The sequence below is a fragment of the Onychomys torridus genome, chromosome 4, assembly GCF_903995425.1.
Source record: "Onychomys torridus chromosome 4, mOncTor1.1, whole genome shotgun sequence".
Lineage (NCBI taxonomy): Eukaryota > Metazoa > Chordata > Mammalia > Rodentia > Cricetidae > Onychomys > Onychomys torridus.
In genome coordinates this window covers 3,028,949-3,044,063 of record NC_050446.1, presented here as the reverse complement: position 1 = coordinate 3,044,063, position 15,115 = coordinate 3,028,949, and the positions used below count along the sequence as shown (strand labels likewise).

Here is a 15,115-nt window from a genome sequence, read left to right as displayed (position 1 = left end):
CTGTGGTCACTCTCTTTCTGCCACACAAGGATATAAGGAGGAAGCAGAGAGCAGCCTACAGCTGGAGGGCCCTCGTCAGAACTTGACTGTGCTGGCATCTTTCTGATCTTGGAATTCCAAACAAGAAGAAATAAATTCCCACTGCTTATAAACCTTTCAGCTTGTGGTACTTTAGCTGCAGTGAACTAAATAGATTCAGTCACCCTGGCCAGCAAGAGGCTGGCGGGGCTGGAGGTCTAGGTCATGGCTGGATTCTGGTGGCTGGCAGAAGCCCCTGTGGTCACGAACTTGGCCCCCAGCTCTATAAAAGCCTGGAGTTCTCCTCACAGATGGGAGTTTCAGAGACAGGAGAGTGCTGCAGGCTTTTGCTGTTGTATACCTGCAGGTGCACAGCACAGGCACACTTGTGTGACAGTGCAGTGGCAGCTGTTTGCTCAAGGGATGGGCTAAGAGCTGGCTCTAGCTTCTGCCCTTCATGAAGAGGCTTACCTCACACCCCTAACTTGCAAGGTAGAAGGATAAGAGCCCCCTTTGGCCTCCCTCATTTGTAAAAAGAGTTGCCAAACACACTGTTTTACAATGAACCCCTTTATGGTTGAGGGTAATGCTGGAGCTGCTTGGATTAAAGACAGAGGTGGGGCATGACCCTCTGAGGGATTATCATTAAGTGCCCAGTGCTTTGGGGGAAGGCAGCTGGGTGAAGAGCCTCTCTGGTCTGGACAGCCTCAATTCCAAGCCCCAGAGATGTACCCTGGGTGCAGAGGACCCAGGTACCCAAGCCAGGATAACTGAAAGACCCCCACAAAAGGCTCAGACACAGTTCCCCCAGAAACCCAAAAGAGCTGAGGGAAGAGAGATCTTAAAAATAAACAAAACCGAGTCAGTTCCCCCTTCCTAGGGAGGGTGAAGTCAGGAGTTTTCAAAAGATCAAAGTCGAGATGCCCCTCTCCGGAGATAACATGACCGGACCCTGGAGATGGGTTGTCAAACTCCTGACAGGACAAACAGATAAGCTGAAATAAGACAAAGTCCAGGCCTGGGAAAAACTGGACCAATCAAGGATGGACCCGTACTAACCCCCTCCCCTCTAAGGAATTTTGTGGGTTTTGCCTATAAAAACTGACTTCCCCAAGAAAGAGGAACTCTCCTCCCTGCCTCACGGTGTCAGGTGGGCATGGTGGACCAGAGTTCCCAGCTAGCTTGAACTACACAGGTGTGCTGAATCAAATAAACCTTGCTTTTGCATTCTGGATATCTCCAGTTCCTTTGGGGGTCCTAATCTGGCCAGAACAGTAACCTTGCATGCTGTCCTGCCATTTTCTTCACATAATCAGGGGACTCCTGGTAGGCAGACCTGGGTCTCTCTACTAGACAGTGGAGTGGCAAAGAGCCATTGGATGTGACAGGAACCTGGGACCAAGGAGGCTGTCGCATGGTGGGGAGTACAAGACATGTGTAGGATCTGAACGTTCTGTGAAATACTGGTGCAAAGAACCTAGGGAGTTGTCAGTGTGCACAGCCTGCCTAAGTGGTACAGGGCCTGCAAAGGAAGGCTTCTCTGAAGCCACTGGGGTGGGTGGAGAGTTCCAGGGAGCTGGGGGGGGGGTCTCACTTTATTTTTAACTCTAGGCCATCTGCTTCCCACTTCCCACCGGGTGGGCCACAGTCTGGGAAATATTCAGAATGAACATATGCTGCTCCTGGGGTGGGGTGGGGGTGGGATGCTGGGAAGAGGTGTGTGCAGGGGATGGGGGATGGGGGGCTCTGTCCTCAGGCGTCATGGCCACCAGGTATGCTGGGAGGACTCTTGGTGGCATCCTTGGTGAGGGGCCTTGTCATTTTGGTCTCTGGGGAGGAGGAACAGGAGATGACTTTACATACAAGGAGCTCAGAGAGCAAACCTTTTCTCAGGGCAGGCATCTCCTAGATCTCTGACAGATGGCCAACTTCTAACAGGGCCCACCCTGCTGAGAGAGACTGTTCCTCAGGCAGACTGAGGTTTGGAGGATTTCTCAAACTCTGACGCCCCCAGGACTTCATGGTTCCCTAGAGTCAATAGCTCTCAAGCAAACATCAACCATGAGGGGAAAAAAAAATTAAAAGGTGCCCTTTGCTTACCAATTAACCCAAGATGAACAAACATTGTCTCTCCCCCTCACCCACCTCCCAGGCAGGTTTGCTGTCAAAAATTATCACACAAAAGAAACTGTCAGTATTCTAGCTGTTTATACAATAAGCCTGTGGTTAGCGACACTCAGCTTCATTTTATTATTGTATTTTACGAAGTTACCAAGACAACTGAGGCTGTAACAGAGCCTTGAATACATGCGCCATGAAAATTTAATAAAGAATTTTGAAAGGCTTAAGAGGTGGGAGTGGCAGGGGGAGGGGAGCCGAGGTCTCAGCAGACTTCCAGGAGCCTCCCTGCCAGGGCTCATGGCCTGGCAGCAGTGTTTCCCAGCATCTGTGGCTTTCAGCATATGGAGACCATACCTTCCTCAGCAGACGTTTGTGAAGACACTTCTCATGCCAGGCTCTTTGGGTCCACTTTGACATGATCTCTGCACAGAAGAGGGATGGGTGTGAAGACAGAAAGTCACTGGTCCATGGCCACTCACCAACAGTGCACCAGACCAAGCAAGTTCACACTCCTGTCAGACTCCAAAGCCCCGTCCTTCCAGAGAAGACAGGCTTCCTTTGGCTTCTCCGTTGTGATGTGAAACAGGGAAAAATCTCTCTGCAGCCCAACTGAGGCCTGGGGGAGTCGTGATGGCCTTGGGCACAGAACCAAATGCTTTCCCTTCCTGTGGAGGAAAAGTTTCCCAGGGGCTTCTGGGTGAGCAGGTTTTGTGAAAACAGGGGCCACAAAGAACCTGCTTTCCTCTGCTTTCCAGATCAGACTCGGGACAAAAACCCAGAAATGAGGTCAACATTAGTGACTTTATCATTTTATGCTGAAGCTGAAGTGTGTGTGTGTGTGTGTGTGTGTGTGTGTGTGTGTGCGTGTGCGTGTGTGTGCGCACGCATGTGTCCCCGAATGTGTAAGTGTAAATAGACAGCAGTATGTTTTTTCCAGTTAAAATGAAAGCAAGACTTTGGTGATGAGAGGAGGCAACTGAAAAGCCTTCTGCAGGGTTTCTTTGTCTCTGAGAACAAGAAAAAAAATTGCACTATTTCGTAAGAAATAGGGTGTGAGAAAATTTCATTCACATTCATCAAATGAAATGGGAGAATGGCAAAATTATCAATAGAAGCTGGGTAGGTTTCAGTCTACATTGCTCACTGGTAAAATTCCCTCATGGAGTGTGGACAGCTCTCTGCCTCTGGGAACACAGCTCCCCGATGAGAGCTCATGAGTCTGAGCTTCAAGAGAAGGCATCCAAAGCCAGCCCAGTTCTCACTTACCTCTGAGGAATAAAGGACCTTAATCAAGGGACGAAGGTGTGTGGTGGTGGTATGTGCACCATTTTAGAGTAGTATTCTGTCAGTCACGAGGCCAACCCCAGACAGCTGAGGAGCGCCAGGGTCTTTTTCCAGCCTGTGAATTGTCTTCAAATATGTGCAGATGAAAGGCAGCCAGGGGTTAGGGGTGGGGGTGGGGATTGGGGGTGGGCATGTCACTCTGGGTTCATCCGTCTCCATGAACACTATTCAAGGAAGCTTTTCATCATCTTGTCTAACGTGCCTAAGTTTCTGAGAGAAGACATCACCCACACTTGGGTGGTTGATGACCTGGAGTCCTTACAGTCTCTGTGGGCCCCAGGGTCTTCCTTGGGGGCCAATAGAATAAGTTGGAAGGCCCCAAGTCCCTAGAATTCCCAGGCATGCTCTGATGGAACATGCAGCTCCCCTGCCACGTCTGCTCAACTGGGCTTTGGAAGGGTGTCAGAGGGAATGGTGAGAGTCCTTGCCTTTCACTGGGTAGCTTGGAGGATCAGAAGAGAAACTTAAAAGAAACCTTTGAACTGTGAAGCACCAAGAACACAGAAAAGGAGTCTCTAGAATAATCTAGAAAGGCATGAAGTGTTTTCAAATGCCTGTCCAGCTCCACTCCTAAGCAGCCACATTCACAGCAGACTGTCTTCTCCAAATGTGTGGTGTGACATTAGACGAGGAGACAGGGTGGATACCCATGAGGAGCAGGTTGAAGGCTATCCAGTCTAGCAGCCCTTGGAGTACAGGGCTGAAGGAGAGGGGGTGCCCCTCAGGAATAGGCCTGAGCTAAGGTCCCATGGAATCTATCTGTGGATAAACTCAAGGATCAGCAAAGCCATTGTTCACTCACGACCAATGGGACAGCTACCATGCTTGGGGAAGGGATCAGCCAATTGGGAATCTGGGGATGTTCAGCCAATCAGCTCAGTGAAGCTTAGAAAGCTGTGATTCATAAGGTATCCACAGCATGTGGAGAGGGGACATGTCTCCTCACTTACAGCTGCTCAGTTCCTGAACAAGCACCTCTGGGTCTTAGCAGCTTACCTGGTCTCTCCCTCAAGTCACAGCTGGGTTCCCACAGATAAGCGGGGTGGGGGTGTGTGTGAGCTACAGCAGGGTTCTAGAGCTGAGCCTCAAAGGGAAGTTGTTTTCTATTGGCCAGAGGATCTGGCTGGACCGGGTAGAGGTAGCAGGCGGCCAGGGTCTTCCTGCCAGTGAAGAAATGGCCCCATTGTTTTCATGACAGAGTCTAAGAGTACCAGGAGTCCAGAGGTCCAATCCAGGACTGTGGGGGCCTTGTGGCTCCTAGGGAAGAGGGGCTTGATCAAAAGGCCCTTGACTGAGGCACTTTCAGCAGGGATTTGAAGGCTCCCTGGCGTTCTTGCTCCCTTCCAGAAGCTAGGGAGGGAGAGAGGGAGGGAGAGAGGGAGGGACTGACTGAGGGGTATGGGGCCAGAGGCATGGCTGCATCTGGGAGAGACTTGCTAAGATCTGAACTAAGAAGACATAGAGTTCCCTGGTATAATATAAGGGGAAACACACAGCCCCCAACCCCGTGGCCAGGCTTGTGTGGGGAAGCAAGAGGCTCCAGGAGGCCCTGTTCTGCCAGGGGTGGGGACAGAGTGGGCATCTGGTAGGACCAGCATTTAAACAGTTCCACTGAATCCTGTGTCCTTGTAGGCTCCTTCTGGCTAGGCTGGTGGGTCACAGCCCCACCTCCAACAGATGAAAAGCTGAGCCTGGTCTACAGGCTGGGGCATCTACAGAAGGGCCTTAGGCCACAGCTGGACACAGAGCACGCATGCTCAGCTGGGCCTGCCTGGGCTCTCTGGTGCTCCTCCTTCCCTGCAGGAGGAAGGAGCCCTCTGAACCCCTTTCATTTCAGCCACGCCTTGCAGAAGGTGAGGTCACCAAAGAGAGTCTAGATAGCAGTGCCCCTGAGGAATGGAAGTGTTCACTCACAGCTGAGTGGCCCGAAATTCTGACAGTATTGGGGCAGGGCCAACTTGTCCTTAATGGGCTTCCCTCACCATCACTAGAGTCAAATCCTCAAGGGCATGAAGCCTCCCAAGGTCATGCGTGCTGGCAAGCACTTTCTGAAGACTCATTTTGAGAAAAAGTGTCAAGTCAAAGCTCTGTTTAATAATAGCCCTGTACAGCTCCCGGCTGGCCAACAAAGATCCCCACAGCAGACCATTTGGGAACACTGATTGCTCTGGTCTAGAACCCCACACGCTTTCCACACACTTCTGCTTGCTCTGCCTCTCCTCTGGGCCTTGCATTCTCCCTCTGAACCCTCCCCTCACCCAGAGCTGACAGCACAGTGCTGGGTGGGTACACAATGGCCCTTGGCCATTGGGTCAGCACCCCACCTTTGCTGGGGTCCCCTGGAAGCTGGACAGGGAGACTGAAGAACCCGTTATTTCTTAATTCTTAAGTAGTAATAAATCAAACATTGCAACAGGCAAGTTAATGAAATAGTGAGGTTCATCTATTAAGTACACCCATATAGCACATGATTGGGGTGTCCACCATCTTGATAGTTCTACTTCTCTCAGAGAACAGGTGGTTTGAAAGAGCTGCTGAGATCCTGAGCTCTGACCGGCAGACTCGGGGAGGCCCCAGCAGACCCCAAGTGTGACCTCGCAGCCACAGCTCCTTGCTTTGAGATGGTCTATCCTTTCTCTCACCCTCTGCTCCCCTGTGGCCCCAAGCACAGCAGAACTGCCCCAGTTGGTGCTTCCCAGGAACCCGGAACAGTAGGTGCCATCTGTCATATCTCAGATGTCATATATCCACTGATGACTCACAAGCAGGGTGGGTCACCACAAGGTGCTGGGAGGAGGGTGGGCAAGAATTAGCCATGTGAGGCGAGAGCCCTGCAGAACAGGATTCCTGGCCATTGTAGCTGGAACCCTAGTGGCTCCCCACAGATTGGAGAAGCCCAGGGTACTGAGCCCCCAAGAGCACACCTTCTTCCAGGAGGGCAGGGTGGTCTTCAGGATAGAGCATGTCTAGAGTGGGACAGCTTGTTAGCACCGATCATGCGGGGTGCAAGGCTGCCTGCAGCTGACTGGGTTCTGGTGTTCATCTCCTGGGGAGGACTACTTTGGGGGCGCCTGCGCCGGCCACACACCAAGCGCTTTTCATCTAGCAGGGACAGGTGGTATTCACACAGGTCAATCAAGGAGGCCACCTGCTCATGCAGAGGCAACATCTTGAACTTCCTCTGGGCCAGGAAGAAGAAAGCTTCAACAAATGCCTGTAGACACATCCCTGTGGACAGAGAGATGCTGTCAGTGAACTCGTAGTGCCCTAGGGAGGCTTACCCAAAGCACAGTGGCCAGCAAGAGCTTCTCTGCTCACCATACCTCCACTCCCAAATGGAGGTCTCCACCTGAGACCAGCACACAGGACCTTCCCCATGCCCAGGCATTCAGAACTTAAACAGGAAGTAGATTTAATTCTCTCTGAGATGGAGAAACTGAGTCTCAGAGAAGTGGGGAGACCTGAATAGAAAGCAGAAAGCAGTGGTGCTTGGATTTAAACCTTGTCCCAAATTTTATTCCTGGGTACCATGATGAAATGTCTTCCAGTGAAAACCCTGTTCCCAAACTTTCACCATTAGAGGGGTAATCTTAGTTTCAATCTGACATTGTGCTCTCCATTCTGATACAGGTATACACAGTCAATTGTATCTTAAGGTTTATGCATTTCACTACTTGTAAAATTTACCTCAAGTAAAATAAACTCAACCCCCTTCTCTTTGGTTGTCATGTTGTAAATGTGACCCCCCCCCCACACACACACCACAGGTGCTTGTGTTGAGTGCTTGGTCTCAGCTAATGGCACTCTTTGAGAAGGTTCTGGACACTTCAGTTTTCTACCTGCAGTGTCTACCTGAAGGAATTTGGTCACTGGAGGCATGCCTTTGAAGATGTCCTTGGTCTGCTGTCCCTCCACTTTTCCTTTATTTCCTATCTTCCACAAGGTGGCCAGCCTCCTCCGCCACACACTCCTACTACCGTGATGTGATGTTTTGCTCAAATGTATGGGGCCAAGCAGCCATGGACTAGCCCTCTGAGGCTGGGCGGCTAAATCCTCTGTCTTTCTCATTAGAGCTGTCCCCTCAGGTGCATCTCTGTTATGGTTTCATGAGAAACATGGCAGTTATGTGCTTGGATCACGACGTACCATCCCCACCATGTCCTGGAATGTTCTTCCTGACCTCATAAGCTCCTGCCTGTCACTGGGACTTGAGCTCCAATTTCCAAGGTTAAAATTAGGCAGGACCCCTGGCACACTGCGTTTTCATTGCTGGTCTAGGGTCCCAGGTCCTGCGTGCGGAGCTCTACAGTCACTACGTTAGAGCTGTGTCCTGGCCTCACCTGCTTTGGTGTCAGTTTCTACCTCACTAGCAGTGAGGACGCATTCCTCTTTCTAACATCCTCACTCGTATTTGCTGTCCTCTTTATTTAGAGACAGAGTCTCACTATGTAGCCTGACTGGTTTAGAACTTCTGTGGAGACCAGGCTGGCTTCGAACTCACAGAGATCCACTTGCCTCCTCCTCCTCCTGCATCCTGGGATTAAAGTTGAGCACTATCATTCTGACTGGGGTAAGACATATTCTCACAGCAATTTTATTTGTTTGCTTACTGTTTTGAGTTTGTGCATGTGTGTTTGTATAAGAATATATATATATATATATGATATGTAGTACACAGGTATATGCACCCATGTATATGCATGCATTTGTTTGTTGTGGAGGTCAGAGGTCAACCTTGGGTGGTGTTCTCCAGTCAATCACAATCATTCCTGGTTTATTTTTTAAATAAAGTTTCTCCCTGGGATATAGGGCTCATCAGTTAGGCTAAGCTGACTGGCCAGGGAGCCCCAAGGGTTTGCCTGTTTCCACCTCCCCAGTGCTGGGTTTCAGATCCTGTACCACCATGCCTGGCGTTTCCTGTTGGGGATCCAACTCCAATCCTCATGATTGCACAGCAGGTGCTTTACCCAGCATGTGCTTTACCAGCTGAGCTGTCTCCCCAGGCCCCAAAGCACTTTTAATTTGCATCTCCCTGACAGCTAAGGATACCTTTTCAAGTATTTTACTGGCTGTTTATGCTTCTTCTTTTTAGAACTGCCTGTTCAACTCATCATCCCATCTACTGATGGGTAATTTGGGGCTTGGTGTTTTTGTTGTAATCAATGTATCTTGTCAGAGTCCGTTGGCGTGGACTTCCCCCATTCTGTGGGCTGTCTCCTCAGCTTGTCTCTGGCGATTGCTTCCTTCGCTGTGCGTCCTAACTTCATGGGATCCCATTGTCAGTTCTGTGACTATTTCCTGTGCTGCTGGAGCCGTTCACGAAGTCCTTGCCTGTGTCGGCACCTTGGAGCATCCCTCCAATCCCTCCTCACCCTTCTCGGCAGTGCAGTGCCTGCCACGGCTCACTCGGCCATCTTTCCTGTTTTTGTTAAGTTCATCACTGTCTCCCAGGGACAGGAACCCAGAAGGTACTCAGGACCCATGTCCTGGGTCTCAGAGCGGATGGCTGGGTGGGCAGGGATGAACACGTCAGCATGAGGTGCTTTATAGATATTGTCACTGACCCTCTTGGGTGTCATTATTATGCTCTACAGATGAGGACCAAGATAGAGGTGAAGTAACTTCATAAGTCACTGACAGAGAACAGTGGCCTAGGAAATCAGTTTTTAAACCAAACTGTATTACATGAAAGGTCCAGTGTCCACATGAAAATGAACCCAGGGATCCCCAGGGAGGTGACACCTATAACCACAGTCAGTGCCTTACAGCATGCTGGCCCAGGCTTTGCCTCTGCTCAGCCACACCTGGCCTCAGGTTGCAGATACTGGCTACCCTCACACCTGAGAACGCCTTTTGACTTGAGAGTGGGAGGTGGGGGGAGCTTTTGTCTCCCTCCAAAGGCATCAGCTTTGTGACTCTGCTGCTGTTGATAGATGCCCCGAAAGTCCCTTGCTCCACGGGAGGAGATGTCAAAGTACGGGACTCTTGTGGAAAATCCTTTCCATGTAAACAAAAGCCTGTTGTGGACAGACAGGGAAACAGGGCTTCAGTTTAACTCAGGAGGCAGAGATATCCCAAACACCATCTTTTGGCTAGGTTTACTGAGGTGAGCGTGTGCCTGTGTTCTGTGCATATGACCATGTATGTATATGAGCAAAAGAATGTGCACACTCAAATGTGTGTGTGTCACTATGGTAATATATTGTGTACCCTAATAAAATTTGCCTGAAGATCAGAGAACAGAACAAGCCACTAGATTAAACACAGAGGCCAGGCAGTGGTGGCACACACCTTTAATCCTAGCACTCAGGAGGCAGAGATCCATCTGGATCTCTGTGAGTTCAAAGCCACCCTGGACTACATGAGATTGATTCAGTCTAGGAGAGAAAACAGAGCCAGGCAGTGTTGGCACACACCTTTAATCCCAGTACTTGGAAACCACACGCCTTTAAGGGCTGGGTGAAGAAAGGTATATAAGGCGTGAGGAGACAGGAACTAAGAAGCCCTTTTAGCTAGAGAGCCTTTTCAAGCTGAGGAGTCCAAGAGGTGAGACGTGGCAGTGGCTTGCTCCTTTGTCTCTCTGATCTTTCAGCATTTACCCCAAAGTCTGGCTCTGGGTTTTTTATTAGAAAGACCTTTTAAGATTTGAGCTACATCTCATGATTAGTTGGGTTGGTCAGATACATACAATGGAAGATGCCAAGCTCTCAGCCAGAGAAACTCAGTCACCCTCCAACCTCCTTGATCTGTGGTCTAAACATTTCTTCGTGAAGCCTGGCCCACCAAGGGCCATGTCTGAGACAGTGCATCTTACTGGCCACCCAGGGCAGTGTCAACTGCGCATCTCACAGTGCATCTCTGGCTTCTGACAACATAAGGAGCTTGGGCCAGAATGTAAATCAGCCGCCTCATCAATCACACTGCTTACTTGAGTTGACAGTTCTTACAGCAAGTCTTCCTCAGCAAAGGAAGTAGCCAGCTGTTTATGCTCTGGCTCAAGCCTCTGGTCCAGGCTGTAACCAGCAGTTTGCAGGTCACAACTCTGAGTACTTCCAATGTCCACACACAGCAGCACTAATGGGCATTCCTATTACCACTGTCTTGTTAACATGTGGGGTGTGGGGTGAAGCCAAAGACATGCATGTTGTTAGATCCAGTGGCTGCTGGCCTCTGGACCACACTGAGCATCAGGCTGGAAAATACAGGGCCTTGTAACTCATGGGATTACTTTTGTTCCCTTCTGGTATGGATATCACTCTGTATAAATAAAGTGCTGATTGGCCAGTAGCCAGGCAGGAAGGATAGGGTAGGTGGGACAAGGAAGAGGAGAAGGCTGGGAACAGGAAGGCTGGGAGGAGACACTGCCAGCCGCTGCCATGAGAAGCAACATGTAAAGACACCTGTAAGCCACAGGCCATGTGACAAAGTATAGACTAACAGAAATGGGCTAAATATAAGAGTAAGAGCTAGACAATGGTAGGCCTGACCTAATGGCCAAGCAGTTTAAATAATATAAGTGTCTGTATGATTATTTTATACATGGGTTGTGGAACTGCAGAGGCTTGGTGGAACCTGGAGAGAAGCTCTCCAACTACAAATGGCGTCCAATGTGGGGCAAGAGTTTCCACCTAAAACCTGAGAAAAAAGATTCTAAAATGGAGCTAAAAACAGCTTCCTAGTTGTCTCTCTCAAGTTAGCGGCAGCCTGCCAGTTTGAGCTACTATGGCAGGTTCCTGGGGTGTGCATCTGACCTGCAGTGTGGTGGGAATGAGGAATCTACAAGCAGCACTTTACTCTGCTGCATGGTGGATTTAGCCTTTGCTAGTTAAAAGAGAAAAAAAAAAAAAAAGGTTTCTGGGCTATGCAATGCTTTGATAGAACTGCTTCTGATAGTTGATGGTACACATGGCTCCAGACCCAGAGCAGGCAGTAAACTGTACCACCGCCATGTTGGGAAGCTGAGGTGGGTGGAGCCAGCAGCCACAGCGGTGTTTCAGTCTTACAAAGATGGATATCACACAGAGAATCTGGTTTATGTTGTCTTTGGGATTTTTAACTACAAAAAAAGATTTGATCGTAAAAGCTGTTGAGTTAAAGAAATATGTAAATTTTAAAGGTACCTGGACTTCAAAATTTGGATATAAGGATATGTTGCTTTGGAAAAGAGTCTCTGCTTTTGTTTCCACAGAAAGCCAGAGGCTGTGGATTTGTTCCAGATTAAGATACATCAGGTTTGATCAGCCAAGACCACCTGAAAGGTCTCTGATGACACCATGGCCCAGATAATCCAACATCCAAAATCGTTTCAAGAAAACTGGCTCAGAGGTTCACCCTAATGGACTACTCTATAATCCTAAAATTTTCTTTGTGTCCCCATAAGATACAGCGCCCCCCTCCAGCAGGAAGTAGTAAGAAAAGCTACGCCCAAATTCCCAGCTGGCTTTGGAGATAGAATAGGCTCACTCCTTCTCTAAACCTCAACCACATTGTTAAAATAAAAGGTTAAGAGCTTCTTGTGTCCCAAATCAGAAGAGCCCTCTGGTGTGGGACAGAGAAAAACCAATATTTTATTTAAACCAGGTTGATTATAAATGCAATCTCTTTCTAAAGATAAAAAGAGGATATGATATAGATATGATAGGATGAAAGGGTAGATTAATGAACTTACTTCTAAAGAGCAACAACTTGTTTAAAATGTTTTACATTGGTATAGATTTTAGTCTATTGATACAAACTTAGTTAATTTTGTTATACTGAGTGTATATTTCTACTCTTGTTTAAGGTATTATGTTTGTACAGCTCATTTAAAATTATAATGGATAATTAAAAATAGATTAATAATTAGTCATCTATGATCATACTCATAGCCATGTTTAAGTCTTCTAGGTATACACAGAGATAATTCAGATAGATAGGTAATCTTCAAATACTTCAAAGAACTACAGAATATGGCATTTAAAATATTTTTAAAATTTAGACTTTCTGGACAATGAGACATGTCCAGAAACACCAATTTACTTCAGAGAGGAGGATGGGCATTGAAGACACTTCATATCTTATCTTCACCTTGGCAAAAATAGCCATTTGGGCAAGAAACTGTTCTTGCCTGGACTGCTTGATCAACTGGACATGCAGGACCCATAGAAAGGTGACCACTAAACTTTGCTTGACAAAATGGTCCTTCAGGTTCCTGCTTCGCAGAGGAAACTGCCAGACATTCTACAGGACACTGAGAAAAGTGACCGAGAGACTCTAGCCCTGTGGGCTGAAGACAAATGCCCCAACTTTACAAAGGAACATTAGGTGACTGTCCAGGCTGCCAGCTGTCTCTGTCTACCCTGCAAGACTCCCGAAAGTTGCTTGCATCCTTCTCCCGGTTCTCAGGTAATATTATATCCTTTTGAGGTCTTTGCTATGGTTGAAGACTAGATAGTTATAATTTCTTCAGTTATGATACAAGATAAGTTAGATATAAAACTTTAGACTCACAAATATAAGATAGATAGGATATCTTCTTTAATATTGTAACTATAATTCTTGCTTGATAATTGTTTTGTTATCTGTAATTTTACTATATAAAAGTTAACCCTCCTTTTTTTAACAAAAAAGAAAAGGGGAAGTGCTGTGGATATCACTCTGTATAAATAAAGTGCTGATTGGCCAGTAGCCAGGCAGGAAGGATAGGGTAGGCGGGACAAGGAAGAGGAGAAGGCTGGGAACAGGAAGGCTGGGAGGAGACACGGCCAGCCACTGCCATGAGAAGCAACATGTAAAGACACCGGTAAGCCACAAGCCAGGTGGCAAAGTATAGACTAACAGAAATGGGGTAAATATAAGAGTAAGAGCTAGACAAAGGTAGGCCTGAGCTAATGGCCAAGCAGTTTAAATAATGTAAGTGTCTGTATGATTATTTTATACGTGGGTTGTGGGACCACAGGGGCTTCTCTGAAGACTTCTGTGATTTGAGCTATCACTTATAGAAGGAACATGACAGGGGCAAGAGTCCATGGTTGGATTATTTGGATGAAGACATTCTGAGAGGAGAAGAGGTTTAATTCATTATCCTTGGCTTTCTGTCTGTCTGTCTTTTCTAATTTCCTCAAGCTAATGTGTATTAAAAAATATACTAAAAAATGTATTTTGTCTTCTGAACCAAGTGATAAAGGGTCTCACCTTATAGTCTAGACTAGGCCCAAACTTGTATAATCCTCCTGCCTCAGCCTCCTGAGCACTGTGATTGCACATCTGCACCCCTACACTTGACTTGTAATGGGAAACTTGAGTGGGCACTTGCTTCTTAATAGTGAGCTTGAGTCTGAAGTTGGGAATGTGTATTACTTTGAAAAAATACAATGCCCGCACACACACACACACACACACACACACACACACACACACACACACACACAACAGTTCCTCAATTATCCTTGAGGGGTATGCTTCAAGACTCCCCTGAGAACCCCCCAAACTACAGCCAATACAAAATACTGTACTGTACACCCTATATTTTTTCCTTATATGCCCTGCAGCAACACAACACAGCACCAGAATTAATTCTTCTGTTCCTGTTTTATCCCCCGATTTTTGTGCTTTGGGCCGCTGCTGAGTACTAAGGGTTACTCAAGCATGAGCACTGCTGTGCTGTATTGCCCCATGGGCAGGTAGCCCATACAGTGTGGATACACTGGATGAAGAGATGATTCATGGTTCTGGGCAGATGGAACGGGTCAGCCTGGGACTCAATCATGTGATTCAGATGCATAATTCACAACATGAGAATCTTTTATTTCTGGAATTTTCCTTTTAATATTTAAAGGCTGATGTTGATAGTGGGGAACTGAGGCGGAAAGCAGTGCTTTAAGGGGAGACCACCACAAGGGGGGATAAGTGAAGGATAATGGACATCAGTGACTCACACAAAAGTGCCGTCCTGCCCAGTGTGGTGGCTCACGCCTTTAATCACAGCATTTGGGAGACAGAGATAGGTGGATCTCCGTGAGTTCAAGGACAGCCTGGTTTGCAAAGTGCCAGCCAGAGCTACGCAGAGAAACCCTGTCTCCAAAACAAAAGAAAACAAAACAAAAAACAAAAGAGAGCCGTCCTCTCTTAAGCCAGGTGGGTGGCAGCTTACAGTCCTCCCCATACAGACCTGTTCATTTCCTAGGACTCCTGGCTCTTCACCGCAACGGTACATGACATCCCGAGTCAGTCAGTAATCTACCACAAGAGGACCAGACCCCAGCTCTCCCTATGTGCTCATCATACTCTCCAACCACACAGCATCCCAGAACAAAGGCAAGTGGAAGATAATCTCAACTTTCAGGCTGTGGTTCGATCACTGTGGACTTCGGAAAAGCAATCTGGCAAAAGATTAACAGCCATTATACCATTTAACACAGCAATGACAGACCCAGAAATTTCCCAGATATAATACATTCTCTCATCTGGGCAGCTCATTGCCAACTCTGCACAGCACAGAAGTTTCATTGTGTCTTGGGGTTTCTGTTGCTGGGAAGAGATACCATGACCATGGCAACTCTTTTTTTCTTTTTCTTTTTTTGTTTTTTGTTTTTTGTTTTTTGTTTTTTTTGTTGGTTTGTTTTTCGAGACAGGGTCTCTCTGTAGCTTTGGA

General features: G+C 47.7%; 1 protein-coding gene across 6 annotated transcripts in view; it reads right to left on the bottom strand.

Moving 5' to 3' along the window:
• Positions 1–2,222: 2,222 nt before the first annotated feature.
• Ttll11 (tubulin tyrosine ligase like 11) overlaps positions 2,223–15,115 on the bottom strand; it is a 214,227-nt gene continuing 201,334 nt past the window's right edge. For 3 of the 6 annotated variants that reach the window (XM_036183851.1, XM_036183848.1, XM_036183855.1), the window contains one exon: positions 5,905–6,711. In XM_036183851.1, coding sequence (XP_036039744.1) covers positions 6,434–6,711 — 278 coding nt within the window. In that variant the 3' untranslated portion in view covers positions 5,905–6,433. Of the gene's footprint in view, positions 2,562–5,904; positions 6,712–15,115 lie in introns of those variants that run through there. The other 3 variants (XM_036183854.1, XM_036183849.1, XM_036183850.1) reach the window with 3 other exon arrangements.